This window comes from Macaca fascicularis, chromosome 1, assembly GCF_037993035.2.
Source record: "Macaca fascicularis isolate 582-1 chromosome 1, T2T-MFA8v1.1".
NCBI classification, from domain to species: Eukaryota; Metazoa; Chordata; class Mammalia; order Primates; family Cercopithecidae; genus Macaca; species Macaca fascicularis.
In genome coordinates, this window is record NC_088375.1 from 140,413,064 (window position 1) to 140,436,000 (window position 22,937).

The following is a 22,937-nucleotide window of genomic DNA, read 5'->3' on the forward strand; positions in this document are numbered from 1 at the left end:
TGTTTGATCAGTAGGATAGCAGAATATATGTTGGTCAAGCAGAGCCAGGGGCAAGTGTCATACATGTAGCAGCTGAATGCAGATGAGTGCCACTTTCTTCCTCCCCACCCTTGACCCCCCTGCCTGCCTGCCTGCCTGCCTGCCTTCCTTCCTTCCTTCCTTCCTTCCTTCCTTCCCTCCCTCCTCCCTTCCTTCCTTCCTTCCTTCCTTCCCTCCTTCCTTCCTCCCTCCCTCCCATCCTTCCTTCCTCTTTCCTTCTTCTCCTCCCTCCTCCCTCCTTCCCCACTCCTTCCTTCACTCTTCAGTTCTTCCTTCCTTCCTTCTTCCCTCCTTCCCTTCCTCTTTCCTTCTGCCCTCTCTCCTATTTTCCTTTCTTCCTCCCTCCATCCCTCCCTCCCTCCTTCCTTCCTTCTGCCTTCTTTCCTCCTATAAACTCCTTTTTCATTTCTGTGCTCTGAGCGAAATTGTTTTCTGTGTTTATTCTGCAAGCAAAACTTTATTCTTGCAATAAATTTTAAGCTTTGCTTACTCTTTCAGAAAGGTTTCCTTAGGGACTTTGGGTGTTGGGTTTTACACACACACACAATACATTTGGGTGATTTCAAAATCTAAAAAGAATAAAGAGGCATACAATAAAAAAGTCTCCTTCCTACCCCTGTTTCCCACTCACCCAGTTCCCTTCTCCAGAGGCAAACTCTTATTTGAGCTTCCTGTGTGCTCTGGAGACACATCAGCAAATCCCCATACGTCCTTTCTCCCACTTTCTTATGGAAATTGTAACACTCTGACATATACTATTCCTTGGGCAAGTTATCTTGAGGAAGAGATTGGGGATTCTCCATGCTGAATGCCTCACTTTTATGAGCTGCCAAGCCCAGTTGTCCCTTCCATCTGACCTCCCCCTGTCCAGAGACAGATGGCCAAACGGAATCATAAAAAGAGGCAGGAAAAAAGAAGGCAGTCGCTGCAGGGCTGTCTTTACACTCCACACTCCCAGTCCCCACCACTGTGTCTGAGTCCTGGCTGTGGCTGTCCTTGGAACATTTGCCTCCCCACGTGTCTGTGTCCCCAGGCGCCTCAACCTTTCTTCTCCTCATTAGCTCTTCCCAGTTCAGAGGGTGGGACCAGCCAGCACATCTGCACTGCTGCCCTGCGGCGCCCACCTCCACCCGCCTCTGGGCCCCGCTGGGGAACACAGGACAAATCTGTGCAGAGTCTCCACTGTAAACCGCCCAGACCTGTGGCCCCTGAGACTGACTCTTTCCAGATCTTGTTAGGGTTTCTGTGGCCGCTAGGCAAGTAATGAAGCCTCATCTGTCCTATGAAATTCAACATGTCGGAGTCAGACTCCGGAAAGCCGGGGGATAAGAACACAACCCCAGCAGATGGCCAGAGCCCCCAGGTGATTGAAAACGCTGCTTTGCGGAGCTGTGTTTGTCACAGCCCACTAAGTCTTAAGAGAGTGTACCTTCAGAATAATTAAATAGCAGCTTAAAGCAACTTAGAACATTTTCCCCTCTGCGGCTGCACCCATTTAGCCAACATTTGCTAAGCACCCGCCTCCAAAAAGCTGGTATTTTCATGTAAATTATCAGATACACAGCTGCTGCGGAAACCCCCAGTATCCCACAGGAGGCTCCCCAGCTCCCAGCAGCTGCCGCCCCTGCACAGTCAGGAGGTCTTTACCAGCTGAACACCATGTGCTGGGTGTGCTGATATAAACAAGCATGGACCACTCGTCCTGCCCTCCAGAGGCTCCCGTTCCAGTCCGGAAAGGACCTGCCCACCAAGTTTGCAACTGATATAAGCCACAGTGTATGATCCTCCATAATACAGTGTGTGACAGAGCATCAGAGGAGCGAGGCGGATAACACGCTGCAGGCCAGAGGCAGTGGGAAGAGCCAGGCTGCAGGGGCTGGGGGAGCCGTGGTGGAGGAAGTCCAATTTCAGCCTGTAGATTTCTTTATTTTATTTTATTTTATTTTTTGAGACGGAGTCTCGCTCTGTCGCCCAGGCTGGAGTGCAGTGGCCAGATCTCAGCTCACTGCAAGCTCCGCCTCCCGGGTTCACGCCATTCTCCTGCCTCAGCCTCCTAAGTAGCTGGGACTACAGGCGCCCGCCACCTCACCCGGCTAGTTTTTTTGTATTTTTTTTTAGTAGAGACGGTGTTTCACCGTGTTAACCAGGATGGTCTCGATCTCCTGACCTCGTGATCCACCCGTCTCGGCCTCCCAAAGTGCTGAGCCACCGCGCCCGGCCAGCCTGTAGATTTCTGTTAGCCCATTTAATAAATAATGAAGTGCCTACTCAGAGCTAATCATTCTGCAGGTATTTAGGAAGAACACAAAAATAATTAGGACTCAATGCCCACCCTCCAGGGGCCCCCTGACTAGCAGAGAAAGTAGGCAGATTTTTAAAAAATTAATCATGGGAATGTGATAAGTGCTGGGAGAGAGGAATGGATACTTTCTCATGGGAATCTAGGAAGGCTTATAGGAGAAGGCACTCTCTGAGCCAGCTATCTAAAGAAGAACAGGAATCTTTCAGAAAGCAGAAGAAAAAAGAGCATTCTTTCCTGCTTGGAGCAATAGGTAACAGCCTGCACATGCCCTGGCCTAGAGGCCAAAGAGCAGTGATTCCAGAAAGAGTGGGCAGACAGGGGGTAGGCGGGGAAGGATGAGGTAATGTGGGCACAGGTGTGGAAGCTGGAGAGAGAGGAGGTTGTGGGACAGGGATGAGCCAGATGGAATGGACAGCAGTGGCCCAGCCAGGAGCTATGCTGTCCTTGTACCCCTCAGTGTCCCTTCTATTTTCTCAGGGGAGGCTCTGCCCAACATGCCAAGTCTGACCACTTGAAAACAAGTCCCTGGCTTAACACAGACCCCAGAGAGAGTCTCCAGCCCTCCTCTCCCTAGACAATGGTAATTGCCCCATGAGGGGCTGAAAAGCTGAACTGGAGATGGCTCAGGGCCTGCTGTCCCCCTGCAGCTGTTGTTAACAAATGCCTTGGAGGGCTCCTGTTGTTTCAAAGTGAGTCTGCAGGGAGAGCTCCCTAAGTGGACAGCAGGAGAGCTGCAGCTTCTCTGCACATTCCTGCTGTCACCCCCCGAGTCACCTAGGGGAGGGGTAAGGACAGTAATGCAGGTTCCTCACAGTTAGCTTCGGTGCCCACATGGTACTGAGCATAGTAAATGTTTAGAAGATGCTGCCTGGCTAGATGAAGGGGCAGCTCCTGCCCACTAGACACTTGCAGGGAGCCTCAGTCCTTGATTGGCCATTTAATTGATTAGTTCCTTGGCCTGGCCTGAGGCACTGCTTATATGTACTTCATGACGTCCACAGCAAACCCATTATGCTCTGCTGGACAAATCCCTCCAGTGGCCAGTCTGGCTGCAAGGACTGTCCGTCTGCAGGCCTTCCCCTGTGCTGTCCTGTGAGAGTATCTGGGCCCCACCCTGCTGAAGAGAGGGGTGGGTGGGCTTTGCCCCATTTCCAACAGTCCTAATTCTCTGTTTCAGACGCTGCTCAAGTTCAACGCCGTGCTGAGGAAGCTGCTCATTATCTTCCCCCACTTCTGCCTGGGCCGGGGCCTCATTGACCTTGCACTGAGCCAGGCTGTGACAGATGTCTATGCCCGGTTTGGTGGGTGGTAGCCAAGGCCTGTGGAGCATGGGACCTGGGTCCAAAGCTGGGTGGGCTACCCGGGGGGGCTTCTGCATCAGACTGCGGCAGGGGCTGGTGCTGGGAGGGGACCTTGTTGGGCTGGAAGAGTCCTGCCAGCTAGAGGGGATTAGGGTGCCTCTGTTTCCATGGCTAGGGAGCCACAGGAGGGATGGAGGGCAGCCCAGATGAGGCAGGTGTTTGGCTCTTGCTCAGTTCCCACACAAGGCCTGGTCTAGTGGGCTGTGTGCAGTGGCCAGGTCTGTGGGGTGAGCTGGGGCGGCTGAAGTGGACTCAATTCTTGTTGATGCCCAGGTGAGGAGCACTCTGCAAATCCGTTCCACTGGGACCTGATTGGGAAGAACCTGTTTGCCATGGTGGTGGAAGGGGTGGTGTACTTCCTCCTGACTCTCCTGGTCCAGCGCCACTTCTTCCTCTCCCAGTGGTACGTCCATGCCACACCCTGGGGTCAGTGGGCAGCTCAGGCCACCCGGGACTGGACCTTACATCCACACAGTTATCTCTTTCCTCAGGAGCCCCACTCCACGATGTTTTTTTTACATTCTCAAAGCCTGGCTTTTCTCCAATAATACAAGTAGGGAATCGGGTTAAAATGGCACATTCAAATACGTGAAGAGCATCCTCTTTAAAATATTTAAAATGCAGTGCTATTAATTTCAATTGCTGATATTTAATCCTTCTCATTTAATTACCAAATGTGTATTTTGATTAGATGATAGTATTGCAAATAACAATGGTTACGGGATATCCAAAGTACTAGGAAATAGACTAATGTATTTATGAGAGAACGGACATAGCAGGCCCCTTTGCTAATTAGAGATTTGGGAGCATGGGAGTAACATGGGAGCCATGTGGAGGGGTGCAGGCAGTGATCATGCCCTCCCACCCCTGGAGGAAGGTGGGTAGCCGCCAACCCTGACTCTTGACCAGGGCTTCTCAAATGCCAGGTTAGCTGGCAATTGCCATTCTTCCGCAGCCTCTTCCTGAAGCTGGGTGGGCCCCTGCCTCACTCCCCTCTGCAATCCCGGCCTACCTTTATTGTCCTTACCCAGGGGCCTGAATTGCCAAGCAGCAGCCCTTCCTAGCAAGCTTTCCCCGATAGTGTTTTGTTTCTTAACTTTTCCTCCTCTCGGGCTGAGTGTGGTCACCTGTAAATAGATTCCAAGGACTTGGTTTTATGTTTTGATCCACAGGGAATTGATTTATTGGAAATGAATCTGCCTCCCTACTCACAGGACTGTGAGAGGTGAATGAGATCACAGGTGTCAACACATTCTGATGAAACAGGATACACAAGCAGTTCTAGTTATGGGAGACAGTGTCAGGAATTGTTGTCCTTGGCACCCTCAGCCCTTGCAGACCCTCTCTGCAGCCTTGGCCACACCTTTTAGAGGCCTTTGTGTGGGAGAGAGCGGGTCAGGAGGTTGACTACCCAAATTGACTCATTAGCTTCAAACTCTGATGTCAACACATTTGAATGAGTCCTGCCTGCTTTAGGACCTAAAGAGGACCAGAGAAGTACACCATAGTCCCTGGCTTCCAGAAGGTCAGGGAGAGTTTCAAAGAAGAGGCTGTGTCTTTAAGGATGGGGAAGATTCCATTTGGTGGGGCAGGAGGAGGAGGACATTGAGGGACTGGAAACACATGCGGAGGCTGGGAGATGGGAATGACCAATAGGACTGGGAACAAGGGGGAGATGCCAATTGCAGACAGATGAGTTAGTGCAAGAGGTAAGTGAGAAGGGTAGTTGGGGCTGGATTGCAGGGCTGTAACTACAGCTGCAGAGGGAGGGCTTCAACCTCCAGCTGATGGAGAACCACAGGTTTTGAGGCATGAGGTAGCCTGATGACAACTCTGTTTTGGAGAGGTGGAGTTGGCAGGGCAGACTGGAGGAAGTGGAAGGCTCGGAGGTTAGTAACTACCCCTTACTGAGTGCTTGCTGTAGAGGAAGGGTTTTAGTCCTGACGGTGCTCCCAGACCCTGAGTCTTTACTCTGTGCCAGGCACTGTGCTGAGTTTATCTTCAGCACAATCCTGTGAGACAGGTATTGTCACCCCCCTCCTCATCACATGGTTGAAGGAGGCAAGGTTCAGAGGTCCAATGCCCAAGATCACACATGAGGGGGCCAGGACTGGAACCCACGGCTGACTCTGGACATGAGCACTTGACCTCTCTACCTAATGCCTAATGTCTCTCCTGCTGGGAGCCCTTTTTAGAATTTAAGTCTTAAAGGATGGAAGCCCAGAAGGAAGCAAAAGCAAGGAAATGAAAGAGAGGTCCAATGGAAAGGACAGTGCCAAGGATACTGTACAGCCAGCCCAATCCTGACCCCTTTTCCTCATCTAGGATTGCTGAGCCCACTAAGGGGCCCATTGTTGATGAAGATGATGATGTGGCTGAAGAAAGACAAAGAATTATTACTGGTGGAAATAAAACTGACATCTTAAGGCTACATGAACTAACCAAGGTAAGGGAATGGGTATGAGTTTGGAGGTGCTGGTTAGATCCACAGTTGGCATGATGTTGCTGTTTTCCTTCTATAGATCAATTGATATGCTTATGCAAGCAATTTGGTTTCCTAATTTTATGTGGGGTCATCATCTCTGTGTTATAGCTTGTCTTCCAAGAACATCTAATTCCAATGTGTGTTCCCTGCTATTCATCTCAGGCACTGACACAGGGCCTCAGCGAGAATCACTCCAGCTGAGCATTGTTCGCTTTTCTGTGTTCCGTTTCTACAGAGCATGGGTCAGCTTCGAGGTGTCTCAGTACTCACCGCACCTCTGTGCCTGCCCATGTCAATATGTAACCTCTTAGTGCTGCCAGTTTTCTCCTAAACCATCTTTGCTCTTTGTTCCCTCTTCCCCTCCTTGCTCTAACCCTGTCTCAGTTCTAAGTCTGGTTTCTTCATATCTTGCAGATTTATCCAGGCACCTCCAGCCCGGCAGTGGACAGGCTGTGTGTCGGAGTTCGCCCTGGAGAGGTGGGTACTCTGCAGACCACGGGTGAAAGGCTTCTGAACATCAGCTCTTGTGCCTGCCTCTCCTCCCCGTAAGGCAGAGATATTCAGTAGGAACATAATGTCATAATGCAAGTCACATATATAATTTTAAATCTTCCACTAGCCACATGAGAAAAGTAAAAAGAAAATAGGTAAAATTAATTTTACCAGTATTTTTTATTTTACTCAATATATCCAAAATATTATCATTTCGACATGTAATAGAAAACCTTATTAATGAGATATTTGACAAGTTTTTGTTGTTTTTAAGTCTTTGAATCTTCACATTCAGGGCCCATGTCAATTGGGACTTAGATGTGTTTCAACTGCTCAGTAGCCACACGTGGCTCGTGGCCTCTGATGCAGCCCAGGTCTAAAATGCCTCCCCCAGCTCACACACTTACCCTAGGGTCTGACATTTTAGACCTTCTTGGTCTCTAGGGCCAGGCTAGCTCTGTGTTTTTTCCTAGTGCTTTGGCCTCCTGGGAGTGAATGGTGCTGGTAAAACAACCACATTCAAGATGCTTACTGGGGACACCACAGTGACCTCAGGGGATGCCACTGTAGCAGGTAAAAGGTGAGTATCCTGCTCCTCCTGTCTCAGGGAGTCTCTCACAGGTCCTGGGCATTGTCCCTCTCCCAGAATAGGAAGGGTGATCATCAGACCCTATACTAGGGTGGCTCTGAGGCCCTGAAAGATGTGTACAGAGAAGAAGGCCTCCCAGAGAGCATGGCCCAAAAAGCCCAACAAATAGACCCACTGAAAAATTGAACTGAATTGTGATGGTTAAGAGATTCCTCTGTTGGGATGGATTCTTGGAAAGACCAAGGAAGCACTAAGTGTGTGGTTCTTAATCGCTTAGAGGTCATGGAACCTTTTAAGCATCCAATGAACATTTGTAGCCTATTCCTATAAAAACACACCATTGCTTCCCATTACCTCCCTCCACACATTTTTGAAAAAGTTTCAGGGAATTTACTCAGCCCTGGGTCACATTTATGATCCTGCAGGAGCTCTTGGATCCCAGGTTAAGAACCCCTGTGATGAAGCATCCTTCCTCTGGGTTGAGTTTCTAGATAGGGGCTCATTCATGCGCCCTTGCGGTAGCTTAACCTGCATTGGCTATTTGTAGGCTGATACTTGGCTTTGCCAGACCAAGGAGCACACAGGGAAAACTGGCATGTGTCCTTGGATTCTGGAGGGTGACTGCTGCTCTCTGTAATAAAATGTGTTTAAAGAGACTGGTCCTCTATGGGCAGGACAGAGAGGATGAGCTCTCTCTTGTTTGCCTCTTTCCTGGTTGCAGGAAAAGCTTGAACAGTAAAACTTCAGCACACACGGTAGAGGTGCCCAGAGGAAGCCTCTGCCCTGGTTTATAAGTGGAGTTAGGTGCTGCTGACATCTGTCCAGCATCTGCTTGACTGGGGCCTCTTTCTCTTCCCTGAAAGCCATCCTCAGCATGGCCCAATGCCCAGTGGGCAGGAGGAGTCCTGAGCATGTGTCACTGGCTCAGATAGGATGAATCTGGTTCTTTGGCCTCTACAGCCAGCCCTACTGGGTTTATAGAAAAGAGACAGGCAGGGGTGAAGCCAGGTCATGGCTGAGTCTATCTCAACAGATCCAGCTTCACCTGCAAGTGACCATGCAGGTGACTTCCTGATGGTGACAAAAGGAGTCATGGCAGGGTGGAGGAGGGGAAAGATATCATAGAATTTTCCATGAGCAAATTTATGAGACATAAAGTTACAACTGTGTCCAAGTAAGGCACAATCTGACTTCCAGAAGGTAAAACTGAGCTGGACGCTAGAAAGAAACGATAGGTTTAAGACACAGAATTGGGATTATCTGGTAGGGTAGTGCCTGCTAATTTGGAGACGTACCCTACTTGTTTCCCTAAGTAGTTTTAATTGGCCCAGCCCATGCCTTTGGAGGCTTTTGTCATTGTGGGGAACTGCAGTAGTCTCTCTCTGTACCATCCTGTATCATCCATCGTTTATTCATAGACCCTAAGCTTTAAGAAGAAAAGGATGAGATTAGACTAAATGTCTATGTATAGGTTATTTTCCATCATGGCAATATATTTTTTAGTGAGGGTGAATATTTTAGCCAAAGGGAGATGGTGGAACCCAACTCACTCTACCCCTTCTCCCTGCAGGCCCCTGGCTGAGGGTAGTTATCTGACTGGCTCCTCTTTCATTGCTATCTTTGCCAATAAATACAGATAGAGAAGTTTACTTCCAACAGGACAGATCCATCTTTTCTAATTACTTCCCAAATGTCTGAAAAGTATTGAAAAATCATGAATCATTTTCTTAAACCTGATCTTCCTTCTGTTTTTAAACTCACATGTGAGGTGATCTGATCCAAAATGAAAGCTGACTTATGGCATAATAACCGGGATTCAATTAATCCTAGACATGGAAACACGGAAGAATCTGACAGGATTCAGTTTCTAACCGAAGGGCCCCTGTTTTGATTCCCAAATATTGCATGCATTTCTGAAACCAAATAGAAGAGAAGCAGCAGCTTCCTTTTCCCATTGGCAGAAGCTTCTCCAGCCATAGCTCTATGATCATCCCTCCACCTCCTTGAAGGATACTCACTAATTGCTTTTTTCCTTGCAGTATTTTAACCAATATTTCTGAAGTCCATCAAAATATGGGCTACTGTCCTCAGTTTGATGCAATTGATGAGCTGCTCACAGGACGAGAACATCTTTACCTTTATGCCCGGCTTCGAGGTGTACCAGCAGAGGAAATCGAAAAGGTAAAAAATGGTTTGTTGTGGCCACATAGGAGTCTGGTTAATTACAAGCCTGTTTCATGAGAGTGCATTCTCTTGGAGATAAGAAACTGAAGCATGCTATTCATTCATTCATTCCAACAAATGTTTACTATGTGTCTACTGTGTGCCAAGTACTATTCTAGAAACCAGGGGTATAGCAGTGAACAAGACAGACAAAAAAAATCCCCACTCTCATATCTAACAAAATGATGTATGCATTTATCCTTTGACTCAGCAATCACAATTCTAAGAGTTTATCCTGAAGTTACATCTCCCACAGTACAAAATGAATATATACAAGGTGATCCGTTGCATTTGTAATTGCAAAATGCTGGAAGTTACCTAAATGTTTAGTCATTGTAGATTGGCTGAATAATTTATGGTACGGGCACACAATAAAGTCTTATGCAACTATAAAAAAGAAAAAGAAAAATCTCAGTGAACTGATATAGAGATATTTCCAGTAAATACTGTTAAATGAAAAAAAGCAAAGTGGAAAACAGAACATATAGAATGCTACTTTTTATGTAAGAAAGAAGGAAAAACAAGAAAGTAGACGTATGTCTGCTTACCTTTGCAAATAGAACATAGAAAGGATAAACCAGAAAACAATGAATCTGGTGATCAACAAGAAGAAAATGGGAAGAAAGAAAAATGGGAAAGAATAGTACTTCTGGGGATATATTTTTGTATAGTTTTAACTTTTGGAAGCATGTCAATGTTCCACATATTTTTTTAAAAATTAGTAAGGATGCGAAGGAGGCAAAAATGAAAACAAAAAGAAAACCTAACACTGACAGCAAACTAAATAAAGTAACCCAATTTTATTTCAAATAAATATCATAATCCTGCAAAAGGGAGATAGAGCTAATACAAACAACTGATGAACACAGTGTTTGACTCTATATCCTCATTCTTGGGCAGGGTGGAGTCGGGGAGAAGAACTACAAATAATTTCTGAGTTCTTTTTAGTTTGTATTTTATAGTGGTATAGGCAAAGTGATTCTGAAAATGTTAGATGTGTTACAGGATTAAGTAAATTAATAAATGTTTTGATGTTATTGGAACCCAGAATTCTCACTGTGGAAGAAGGGACTTACAAATATGGAAAAGGGAAAAGCAAGAAAGAACTGTGAGGTCATGGATTGGAACTGGAAATAGCACTGGGAATTCCGGAATATTTATATGCTTGTGTTTGTGGGTGCATGCAGGTGTGTTCATGTTTCATGCACACAGGTGTGTATATATACACGTATATTTGCCTGTGTATATCTGTCTTCTGAAAGGGTCAAGAAGCAAAAACACCCAGCAGCCATGAGCACACTGAGTGCTCAGACTTTTGTCTTAATAACATTCCCCACTAAAAGTAAACCTGATTCCTTCAATAAATGACACATTCCAGGGCTGGAATGGCATAGGTATAAAATGAACCTGGAATATCTTATGCCAGAAAGTAAGGAAGTGCTTTAACAAAATAAATAACAGGTTGGGCATGGTAGCTCACACCTGCAATCATAGCACTTTGGGAGGCCAAGGTGGGAAGATCGCTTGAGCCCAGGAGTTCCAGATTAGCCTGTGCAATATAGGGAGACCCTGTCTCTGCAAAAAACTAACAAACAAATTAGCTGGGCCTGTTGGTGTACACCTATAGTCCCAGCTACTCAGGTGGCTGAGGTGGGAGGAATGCTTGAGTCCAGGAGGTTGAGGCTGCAGTGAGCTGTGATCAAGCTGCTGCTCTCCAGCCTGGCAAACAGAGCAAGACTCTGTCTCTTAAAAAAATAATGATAATGTAATTTTAAAGAAATAAACGTATCTCTGTACAGATTGCTTATTGGTTACAAGGGAGAAACATAGTAATTTTACAATGGAGAAATTAGATAGCACTTTAACTGGGTGATCAAAATTAACCTCTACAATGGAGAAATTAGACAGCACCTTAACTGGGTGATGAAAAATTAACTTCTACAATGGAGAAATTAGACAGCACCTTAACTGGGTGATCAAAATTAACCATAAGGGGCAGATGGACATCTCATGCCCAGAGATGTGATATCCTGTGAAGGACACAGTTTCACTTATGTAGAATCCAGACTGGAGACATGTAACCTGAATCTTATCATAAGGAAACATCTGACAAGCTCCAAAGAAGGAATATTCCTTTTCTTTAAAAATAAAAAAGGAGACTGTATTCTTCAAAAATATGAGAGTCCTAAAAGACAAGGAAAGAGCTATGGAAATATCTCTGATTGCAGGAGGCTAACTAGACACAATGACTGAATAACAGACAATAGACTACATCTTGTGCAGAAGAGAAAAAAAAATGATAGAAGGATGTTATTGGACCAACTGACAAAACTGAACTCTGAACAGTAGATTAGGTAAATGTATCATAACATTAAGTTTACTGACATTGATAATGTACTGTGGTTATGTAAAGGAAGATCCCTATTCTTAGGAAATATGCCCTGAAGTATTTAGGAATGAAGGGCTGTGATGAGTAACTTTCCCTCAAATGGGTCACAAAAGATTGTGTGTGTGTGAGAGAGAAGGGTTTATTAGTTAATAATTCTATGAACTATTTTTCTTCTTACATGTTCGTGTGAGTTTGAAACTATTTCCAAATAAAAAGTTAAAAATGGAGCTTACATTCTAGTGGGAGGGATAGACAATCTATAGATAAATAGGTAAAATATCCAGTGCATTAGAGAGTGCAAAGTCCTCAGAGAACAGTAATGCAGGGAGTGTTGGGGCAGGGTTTGCACTTTGAGGTAGGGTGGCCCCGAGAGAGCCTGCAGAGGAGAGGACCTGAGTGAGGAACTAGAGGTGAGAGAGGGAGCCACGTGCACACCGAGGGAGGAACATTCCAGGCACAGGGGACTAATACAGAAGGCAGAAGCATGGTGAACTTGTCTCCAGTGGCTTCCCTAGATCCCTTCCTGCGCATGTGCACACACACCTGGTGTCTCTGTCATCGTTCCCTCGCAGTCACGATCTGCCAGTATTCTGTTTATTTTGACTGTCACCTCCCCGCAGTCTGAGGACAGCGGCAATGGCTGTGTTCACATTGTTCTCCAGTGCCTGGTTCAGTACCCGGTGTATGGTCAGTGCTCCATAGGTATGTGTCGGATGCACAAGGCTTTGGGTGTGACCCTCTTGAGGGGTGGGATCAACAGGTCTGGGACTCACCATCTTCTCAAACAGACCCTTCCTCCTCCACTCCTAGCCGTGGTCCAGGACACTGGGCGAGACCCACTGTCTTGCTGTTTGTAAGGCTGAAGGCCATTTCTCAGGGGGCTACACCCAACAGGTGCTGAGCTGACCGGGCCACCCTGGGATCCAAGACACAGAGTGAAGGAGACCCTGTCTGGTGCCTGAAGCACATGCCAGAGGACAGGAGCCAGCAGGAGCCTGTTTCAGCCTAGCTAGGGCTTTCATTCTGGAGGCATGAGATCTGGGAGCCCAAGGCTTTGAACTGGGGGAGGTTTGGGGTGTTTGCTTGTATTCTCCAAATGGCATTTCTTTCTCTTCCCTAGGTTGCAAACTGGAGTATTAAGAGCCTGGGTCTGACTGTCTACGCCGACTGCCTGGCTGGCACATACAGTGGGGGCAACAAGCGGAAACTCTCCACAGCCATCGCGCTCATTGGCTGCCCGCCCCTGGTGCTGCTGGTAACTGCGGGCTTGGGCCGCCCCAAGGGCTTAAACCAAGTGCTGCGTCTCTCGGGTTGGGGAAATAGGTTCTGGGTCGGCAGATGTAGAAACTGCAGCAATTGGGCTTTAGTCTGGACTGTTTCCTGTGTTGCTCATTTTGAGCACTTAGCCCAGTGTTTGGTTCACACAGCTCTGGAGAAAAACAAGTCATGGCACAGCCTTGACTTGGGACTGTGCACATCCTGCGTTCCGGGGATGTCTGCTGTGGGCCATGGGCTCACAGCCGGGAAGTTTAGCCGGTTCGGTGGCGTGTCGGTGTCTGGTCCCCAAACAGAGACACTGAGCTGGGTCAAAGGCTCTTGAGCCGGGCCAGGCCTGAGGCCATGCCCACGCAGTCCAAGGATCATGAGGGCACAGGGCACAGGACATAGCAGGAACCAGGAAAGTGACCTGAGTGATCTCCCTGCCTCCCGACAAATGTATTTGCAGGATTTTCTTTTTTTGAGGAGAATTCTGTCATTGCCTTAATCCACTTTAATCCCCTCGTGGGCTGAAATGGGCCCAGGGTGGGCCCATGCTTCTTTATTCTTTGATCCACCTCCTGCCTTCTGTACCCTACACGAGGGTACCCCTGTCTTGCTCAAGTGAGGGGAGTGACTGTGTGCGCCGTCTGTCAGCTCATCCTCCTCAGGGGAGCCAGGCCAGGGGGAAGCAGTAATCGGAAGGGCCAGCTCCCAGCCTGTGCTCCCTAACCTTCTCTCCACCCCCCAGGACGAGCCCACCACAGGAATGGACCCCCAGGCACGCCGCATGCTGTGGAATGTCATCGTGAGCATCATCAGAGAAGGGAGGGCTGTGGTCCTCACATCCCACAGGCAAGAGATTCCCAGGGCTGGGGAAGGTGGGTGGGAGTCCTCTCCTGCTCACCTCCTCTCTCCTGCTCCACAGCATGGAAGAATGTGAGGCGCTGTGTACCCGGCTGGCCATCATGGTAAAGGGCGCCTTTCGATGTATGGGCACCATTCAGCATCTCAAGTCCAAGTAAGCAAATGGTGGGGTGTGCGCCTTGTTGCCTCTGTGGATCCAACCGGATCCTGTGTTCTCCATTGACACTTGGAAGAGTCCTGCTGCCCTGTCATCCCCTGGGGCAGAGGCAGGTGGTGGCTGGGCCTCATTCTCCAGCAGCAGATGGAGAAGTCCATTATGCTGATAAGAAACTCCTCTATATTGGCCTAATTTCCTGTGGTCGAAGACTCACCCAATTCTCTGGATGGAGTGTCTGATCAGGACACATGCAGAGCCTGGCTGGGACGAGGGAGGGCTACTACCACTGCCTCAGTATTCCACCACTTATCCCAACAGATCCAGGACCTGTGGCTTATTTACTAAGAGTCCACTCCAATGTAGGAATGGTTAGGAGACCAACTGGCTTGAGGACCTGTTTTTGTTTTTGTTTTTAGAATATTGTATGCTTTTGAGTTTGAAAAAAGACCATATGTTATACGACAAACCAACAACGCCAGTAATCTTGAGTAGGATTATCCTTACTCCGTACCCACACATTGTAAACTATTGTAGATAATTCCTTATTATTAAGAGTTTGCATGCCAAAGGTAACAGTTTAAGATTATCAGCATATTGCCGTGCTCATTCACTTTCTGATAAACTTTATAACCTAGAAAAGAGCAGAGTTACAATTATTTAACAAACACTTATTAAGAGCTCAGCATATAAGTCACTAAGCTGGTTGGTGGAGGAACAGCACATAACCCACCTTATCTATGCTGAGGTGCGTAATCCTGATGCACCCATGGGAGGGTGTTGCACAGAAAATGTCATCCTTTCATATGTGTCAGAGCAGATAAATGACTGAGAGAAAGGTCTAATAGATTAGCTGCTTGTGGCAAGTGGACATTTGACCCATGATTTATTGAGCAACTACAGCTTGGACACTGCATAGATATCTATAGAAATAGCAGCATGTCAGGTCACCAGACCTGTGTCAGCAACTTCCTGTGTCCAGCTGCTGGAGAAAGGGAAGTTCTCCTATTCCTTTCCCTCTAACTCCTCAATATCTGCATGATAGAGGAGGTGAGAGAGGAGTGTTGCCTGTGTGGAGGGATGGCGAGTTTTCTGGAGCTGAAAGGTGAACAGCATCTTACTGCAGAGGAGAACAGCCCTAGACCATGGAGGGAGCTTTGGAGTCAGTTATGACTGACACAGGATACCAAGGCATAGGGTACTGACACCCGCTAGCTGTGCACACACTCTCTGGTGGACCATCCCTCATCCAAGTGAGGGTAACCAGCCATCCTGCTGAGGGAGGAAGAAAGTACCAATGGCCCGGGCCCTAGCAGCTCCATTTGCTTCGGGAAGCTTCCTCAGGGAAGTGCTGCCTTCCCGAGCCTTTGCTCCCACCTGGCCCATCAGCCCTTACCACCACTCAGTATGCACTGGTTCATGTGTCTTTATGGGCGGTCTTGGGATCCCCATACTGGGCTAAAACTACCTTTGATGGCTGGGTGCAGTGGCTCACACCTGTAATCCCATCACTTTGGGAAGCTGAGGCCGGCGGATCACTTGAGGTCAGGAGTTCGAGACCAACCTGGCCAACATGCTGAAACCCTGTCTACTAAAAAGACAAAAATTAGCTGGGCATTGTGGTGTGCACCTGTAATCCCACCTACTCGAGAAACCGAGGCACAAGAATTGCTTGAACCCAGGAGTTGGAGGTTGCAGTGAATCGAGATCACACCACTGCACTCCAGCCTGGGCGACAGGGGCAAGACTCTGTCTCAAAAAATAAAATAGGCTGGGTGCGGTGGCTCATGCCTGTAATCCCAGCACTTTGGGAAGCCAAGGCAGGCGGATCACTTGAGGTTAGGAGTTTAAGACCAGCCTGGCCAACATGGTGAAACTCTGTCTCTACTAAAAATACAAAACAAACAAACAAACAAACAAAAACTGAGTGTCGTGGCGGGCGCCTGTAATCCCAGCTACTCAGGAAGCTGAGGCAGAAGAATCGCTTGAACCCAGGAGGCGGAGGTTGTAGTGAGCCAAGATCACGCCACTGTACTCCAACCTGGGCAACAGTGAGACTCTGTCTCAAATAAATAAATTAATTAATTAATTAAAAAAATAAAATAAAACTACCTTTGACTTCAGCAAGTACGATTGTCCCACATTACCATGCAGACATTTGACCTCTAAAAACTGGTATCAAATGATTTCTCCAGGGACTACCATGGTTTTTCTCTCCTAGTTTTCCTATGTACCCAGGTCTATGGTATGGGCCTTTAATCTCCAGTATTTCTTTTTTTGTTGTTCTTGTTTGCGGTTTGTTTCTCGTTTTTCAGGTTTTTTTGAGACAGCGTCTCACTCTGTCACCCAGGCTGGAGTGCAGTGTCATGATTGTGGCTCACTGTAGCCTTGACCTCCTGTGCTCAGGTGATCCTCACACCTCAGCCTCCCAAGTAGCTGGGACCACAGGCATGTGCCACCACGGCCTGCTAATTTTTGTAGAGACATGGTCTTGTTGCCCAGGCTTATCTTACACTCCTGAGCTCAAGTGATCCTCCCGCCTCTACCTCCCAAATTGCTGGGATTACAGGTGTGAGCCACCAAGCTGGGCTTAATCCCCAAAATTTGTGATGAGTCTACTCCTTATTTTGGGATTACCTTAGGCCCAACCACTAACAGAGGCCTGTCCTGCACTGTGTGCATCCCCTAGATTTGGAGATGGCTATATCGTCACAATGAAGATCAAATCCCCGAAGGACGACCTGCTTCCTGACCTGAACCCTGTGGAGCAGTTCTTCCAGGGGAACTTCCCAGGCAGCGTGCAGAGGGAGAGGCACTACAACATGCTCCAGTTCCAGGTCTCCTCCTCCTCCCTGGCGAGGATCTTCCAGCTCCTCCTCTCCCACAAGGACAGCCTGCTCATCGAGGAGTACTCAGTCACACAGACCACCCTGGACCAGGCAAGTTGGCCCTGGAGTACCAAGAGCTGAGCAAAGACTGGCCCAGAACATCCAGTGTGGGTTGGAATTGCCATAAGAGGGAGGCATAATATTCCCGATTTTTAACAAACTCTTGCCCTCTGTTTATTGGGGTAAAAGGTGGTATATCAGAAATTGTTTTCTAACAATATTTTTTAGTCATCAGGAAACTTCATTGATTTTTTTTTTTTTTCACATTATCCTTCCCTGTGATCCTATGGTGTGTTATTTCATTCTTGCTGGTTTGTGGTGGTGGTTTTTCTTTTAACTCAGCTTTATTGATATGTAATTAACATACGATGAAACACAGGCTCTTGGGAGGCCAAGGCAGGAGGATCACTTGAGCCCAGGAGTTTAAGATGGGCCCATGCAACAAAGTGAGACCTCGTCTCTACAAAAAAAATCAGAAAATTAGCCAGGCATGGTGTTGCATGCCTGTGGTCCCAGCTACATGGGAGGTTGAGGCAGAAATATTGCTGGAGCCCAGGAGGTCAAGGCTGACATGAACTGTGTTCATACCACTGCACTCTAGTCTGAGTGACAGAGCAAGCCCCTGTCTCAAAAAAGCAAAACAAAACAAAAACACCAATTTTAAACGTACAGTTTAGTGAGTTTTGATAAATGTGCATTCCGTGTGTGGTTTTTTAAGACGTAATCACATTTTTTATTGCGGTAAAATATAACATAAAATTGACCATGTCAACCATGTTTAAGTGCACAGTGCAGTGGTATTAAGTACATTTACATTGTTGTGCAACCATTACCACCATCCCTGATAGAACTCTTTCATCTTGCTTCAGTGAAAATCTGTGCCCGTTAAACACTAACTCGCCACTTCCTGCCCCCCTCGCCCTTGGCAACTACTGTGCTACTTTCTGTCTCTAAGGCTCTGACTACTATAGATACCTCATATAAGTGGAATCATACAGTATTTGTCCTTCTGTGTCTGGCTTATTATGTGAGGACTTAGCATAATATCCTCAAGGTTCATCCGTGTTATATCATATGCCAGAATTTCCTTCCTTTTCCAGGCTGAATAATATTCCTTTGTATGTATATGTGCTACATTTTGTTCATCCATCTGTTCATTCATTGATGGACATTTGGGTTGTTTCTGGGTTTTGTGTTTTTATATATGTTTGTTTTAAAATAAACATCTTTAAAGAAAGTTAAGTAAAGCAAGGAAAATGGAAACAGGGAAGTCTCCATTTAACCCCTGAGGAGCTGGCTCACCCACACCTTCTCATCAGCATTAAGCAGGGGAAGGCACGAGCAGGAGTCTGGGCCACATGCACACTCAACGAGGAGCCAAACAGGGATCAATGACTTTTTTTTTTTTTTTTTCTTTTTTTAGTTAGAGGATTAGGATGCTGCTAGCTGAGAATCTGCCTTGCCTTGATTACCCCAATGTCTGGTGCCCAAGTCCCTTGAGTCCTCCAGCAGGAACTCCTGTGGCATCACTCGGGAGTCTAGTCTAAGAAGATAGCTCTGACCAGGGCACTGGTGGCCAGGCTTCCGTGGGTGGGCCAGCCTCCCCCGGGAAGGACACAAGCCATACCAGCTGGGCTGTATGTGAACTGTGGAAAATAGAGAGCAAACTGGGTAGATGGGTGTAGGGTGCTGTTTTCCTGGAAATATCTACCTAATCTTGCTCTTCTCTTACCTCCAGGTATTTGTAAATTTTGCTAAACAGCAGAATGAAATTCATGACCTCCCTTTGCACCCTCGAGCTGCTGGAGCCAGCCGACAAGCCCAGGTACCCCTGCTGCTTACGCAGTCCACAGCTTGAGGCAGCTCCTCGGCTCAGAGCCCAGCTGGTTCATTGGGCTTGAGTTGCTTCAAGGCCTCAGATATGCCTCCTACAGAGAGTCCCACCCATACCATGGTCCCTACCAAGTCCACACCACATCCTCATCACATCCTTCCTAAGTCCCTGCCACTGTCCCCCTGTTCTGTGCTGAAGAACTTTTCATTCAGTAGCTGTAGGGGTTCCTGTTGTAATCAGGAAACCATTTGGATAGTATGGGAGAGCATTTTTGAAAAGAACTTTCCCATGTTTTTGCTTACAGCAGAAAAGCTTGGATTTGGGGAATAAGGAGCAGAGAAGGTAATAGAGAATATTAGAATGTTTTGGCTGCTTGACATCTATGTCTGGACATGTGTTTGAGTTTCAAAGGAAGAGGCTTAATTGGCATATCATTTCAGTGGCAGACACATTTGGTTAGATCAAGGAATAGCACCTGTTGTAGGAAAGAGCCTCTTAGCTCTTTACAAAAAATCAAGAAGATGGAGAAAGAAGCAATAAGAGGTATGTCTCCTGGCTTGTGACAACTCTTGGAATAGGTGCTTGCAGGTTCCTGCCCTGACACAGTGCCCATGTAAAGAGCACACCACCAAAGAAGGAGAGAGCTAGAGTAAGTACTAGAGGAGGTACCAGCATCCCAATGCCTTGGCTTAAGCCTGGGACTCTAGAGGGATGAATTAGCCACTCTCTTCTGACTTACCTGGAGAATAAATCAAATCAAATCAATAAGCAAGGATATGCAAAAGCCTTATTTCCCCATAAAGTTTTTATTCTGCCCAGTTTCTTGATTGCAAGAAAAACCAAATACAGCTAATTATTGAAACACTGCTGTCCAAAGCAGTGCTTGTGATGAATTTTTTCGCTTCCTCTTGACCAGCAGAGACCTAATGGCTACTTGGCAAAATTGACTTTGTCTTCCCACCCCTTATCCTCCAGAGGGCCCAGAAATGCCTAAGTAAAGGCTCCTTTAGATAGGGAAAGGTTGCTTTTACTGAGATCTTCCAGCCACTGATTCCCATTTATAGATCTGGTGATTGATGTTGACATCAGTTGAAAATTATTTTTGAAAACCACTTGCAGTCATGAATCCTTTTTATAACTCTATAACTCAGAATATAAAATTGGGTAGCAAAATTGTTTCCCAGAATTACCCAGTGGTCTCCCCACCCCTTCCTGCATGTTCCCTCTTAAAGGACTAATCCCACATCACCTCTGGGCCAGGCAGAACATCAGGGGTGCTAATGTTCTATGATCTACAACAGTTAATTCCAAACTTTTACCCCTTATTGGGTGAGATCATTTTTCTATTGTGTTTTTTACATTTTTGTTCACAAAGATTAGAAAACCTGCAACACACTTATTGGCATATTTTTATGATAATTTTCATCCAAAACCTAATTCTGACTTTACAACATACTATCTTTACAAAGGTTTGCGAAAATTCTTTCATATAGCATTGTATATGTCTGTCATGAAATAAATAGTAATTATATTATTGTTTACATTATACCACCTCAAAATAATTTCCTTTAAAGTACCCTTCAAACAAGAAAAAGGTAATTTCTCTCAAGAAGTTCTAGAGAGAATTTACTACTTGCTCCTAAGCAAATGCGAGAACTTCAGGAAGTTAATCCGGCTGTTGGCTTGACAACTCCAAATTGTGAGCAATGACCACACGGATATTTATCTAGAAATCAGCATGTTAGATTATCAAGAACATTTTTACTCTACAAAGGACTCCGTCTTGGAAAACATGTTTTGGGATAAGGTCTTACGCAATCTTACACTCTGTTGTTAAAACTGGTGAGGGTCAAGGTTTTAATAAATTAAATAGGTGACAGATGATCAGACAACTTAGAAACATCCTAAATAGGTTAAATTGTGTGACCATCGCATGTGCATTCCCAAATTAGGAACAACTCAGATCAATTTCTAATCCTTATTGTTACACTGTTCCAGTTCCCCCATATAATTTGTATCTTTCTATTAGTTTCAGAAGTTTCTGAAGTACCCTCAGCCTTGATGGGGATCCTCGCACCACCTCAAATCCTGTTCTCAGCCCTAAGTACTGTATTAGTCATCCTCTTAAGGGGATAGGTGATTTTAAATCAGATAACGGGATAAACCACATTTCATCTAGACTGATCAGGCCTTTGTCCAATCCCCTCCTCACCCACACTACCCCAACCCCACAGCAGGCATTGGTTCAGGAATTCAACCCATACTTTGTAGCTGGAGACAGTGTGTCTCCAGTTAAAAAGGTCACCTTGGTGTCCACTTCTCAAGGAACATGGACACCTTTGTTAATCAAAGCTCAAGCTTTGATCTGGAGCCTAATATCCTGCCTTCCAGCTCTCATCTCTCCCCTCCCCCAGTCACATTTTCCTGCTTCCCAGAGCCACCCCTACAGGAAGTGGTCAAGGGAATTCTGTACCTCAGGGCTGACCTAAATCAGGATTTCTTGGCTTTTAAGATAATGGTAACTTTCTTAAGCTAAAAAAAGCCCCCAAAGACCCCATAAGAGCCCTTGGAAACAGCACCATGGATGTAGCTTCCCTCCAGGATGTAAGCATGTATGCACACATCTCATATGTGTGAGTCTTTGTAATAAATGCCTGGATCTTAGAACCAGGGTGACCTGATTCATAGATTTCATAGAGAAAGAGAGAAAGATGGCCCATAACCCAGGTGATCTGACGGAATCACAGTGCCCTCAGCTGAGTGCCCTTCAGAGACTGATTGACAACTGTTTAGCTTTTGAAATCTAAAAGTAGTCACACCATCTCAGAAAACCAAGATGACGCGAGTCCATGTGATCTCATTCCACAGGACTGATCTTTCACACTGCTCGTTCCTGCAGCCAGAGAGGAACTCTGGGCAGCTGGAGGTGCAGGAGCCTGTGCCCATATGGTCATCCAAATGGACTGGCCAGCATAAATGACCCCACTGCAGCAGAAAACAAACACACGAGGAGCGTGCAGCGAATTCAGAAAGAGGCTCTTTCAGAAGGAAACTGAAACTGACTTGCTCACCCGGAACACTTGATGGTGAAACCAAACAAATACAAAATCCTTCTTCTCCAGACCACAGAGTTAGAAACCCCGGGCCATCCCACTAGCAGCTTTGGCCTCCATATTGCTCTCATTTCAAGCGGATCTGCTTTTCTCTGTGTTTGTCTGTGTGTCTGCATGTGTGTGATTTTCATGGAAAAATAAAATGCAAATGCACTCATCACAAATTGTCCTAATCCACAGTCTCCCTGGTGTGCACCACCTAGTATAGTTTTAGACATTTTTTAGGTGGGTGCATAGCTCTTTGTCAGTCCCATGCACTTCTGTGAGTGTTATTGCCTCAGGACTGCTCATTCTGGCAAGATTCTGCAACACTAGGTTGGAAGTGAATGGACTAGTCTTAATGTTCCATGTCAAGTCTTTGTAGAGTTTGAAGAAAACAGCCAACTAGTAATGCCTATAAACATTATCCATTGTCAGCTGAGTATTACCGACTTTAAGTTTCATGCCTGTTTGCCCAACTTATTTGAGTGTTTACCTTACAGATGTAATTAGGACAGGAGACAAAGAGGCATGGACAGGCGAGAGTTGATCCTTGGTTGGACCTGAGATCCGACAGGACTTTGTAACCATTTGAAGCGTTCAGGACCTCATTCACGTGCTGCTGTGCCATTTCCGCAATGCTACCATGTGCATCTTCTGCAGTGGTGTTAGAAGAGAATGAAGGCCGGGCGTGGTGGCTCACACCTGTAATCCCGGCACACAGGGAGGCTGAGGCGGGCAGATCACGAGGTCAGAAGATCGAGACCATCCTGACTAACACAGTGAGACCCCTTGTCTCTAAAAATACAAAAATTAGCCGAGCGTGGTGGCACATGCCTGTAGTCCCAGCTACTCAGGAGGCTGAGGCAGGAGAATCACTTGAACCAGGAGGCGGAGGTTGCAGTGAGCCGAGATCGCGCCACTGCATTCTAGCTTGGGTGACAGAGCCAGACTCCTTCTGGAAA

The 22,937-nt window shown here is 46.6% G+C and overlaps 1 protein-coding gene and 1 long non-coding RNA gene across 4 annotated transcripts in view; one reads left to right on the forward strand and one right to left on the reverse strand.

Moving 5' to 3' along the window:
- The window catches only part of ABCA4 (ATP binding cassette subfamily A member 4), a 128,961-nt gene extending 106,804 nt beyond the window's left edge, over positions 1–22,157 (forward strand). Inside the window, exons 39-51 of one of the 2 annotated variants that reach the window (XM_045382934.2) lie at positions 3,519–3,642; positions 3,976–4,105; positions 6,028–6,148; positions 6,602–6,664; positions 7,153–7,259; positions 9,308–9,449; positions 13,001–13,135; positions 13,889–13,992; positions 14,066–14,158; positions 16,848–17,097; positions 18,785–18,871; positions 20,910–20,984; positions 21,749–22,157. In XM_045382934.2, coding sequence (XP_045238869.2) covers positions 3,519–3,642; positions 3,976–4,105; positions 6,028–6,148; positions 6,602–6,664; positions 7,153–7,259; positions 9,308–9,449; positions 13,001–13,135; positions 13,889–13,992; positions 14,066–14,158; positions 16,848–17,097; positions 18,785–18,871; positions 20,910–20,942 — 1,389 coding nt within the window. In that variant the 3' untranslated portion in view covers positions 20,943–20,984; positions 21,749–22,157. 2 annotated transcript variants of the gene reach the window in all.
- Positions 19,671–22,937, reverse strand: part of LOC135964479 (uncharacterized) — a 72,073-nt gene continuing 68,806 nt past the window's right edge. For both annotated transcript variants that reach the window (XR_012417572.1, XR_010576984.2), the window contains one exon: positions 19,671–22,930. This is a non-coding gene — a long non-coding RNA (uncharacterized lncRNA). The remainder of the gene's footprint in view (positions 22,931–22,937) is intronic.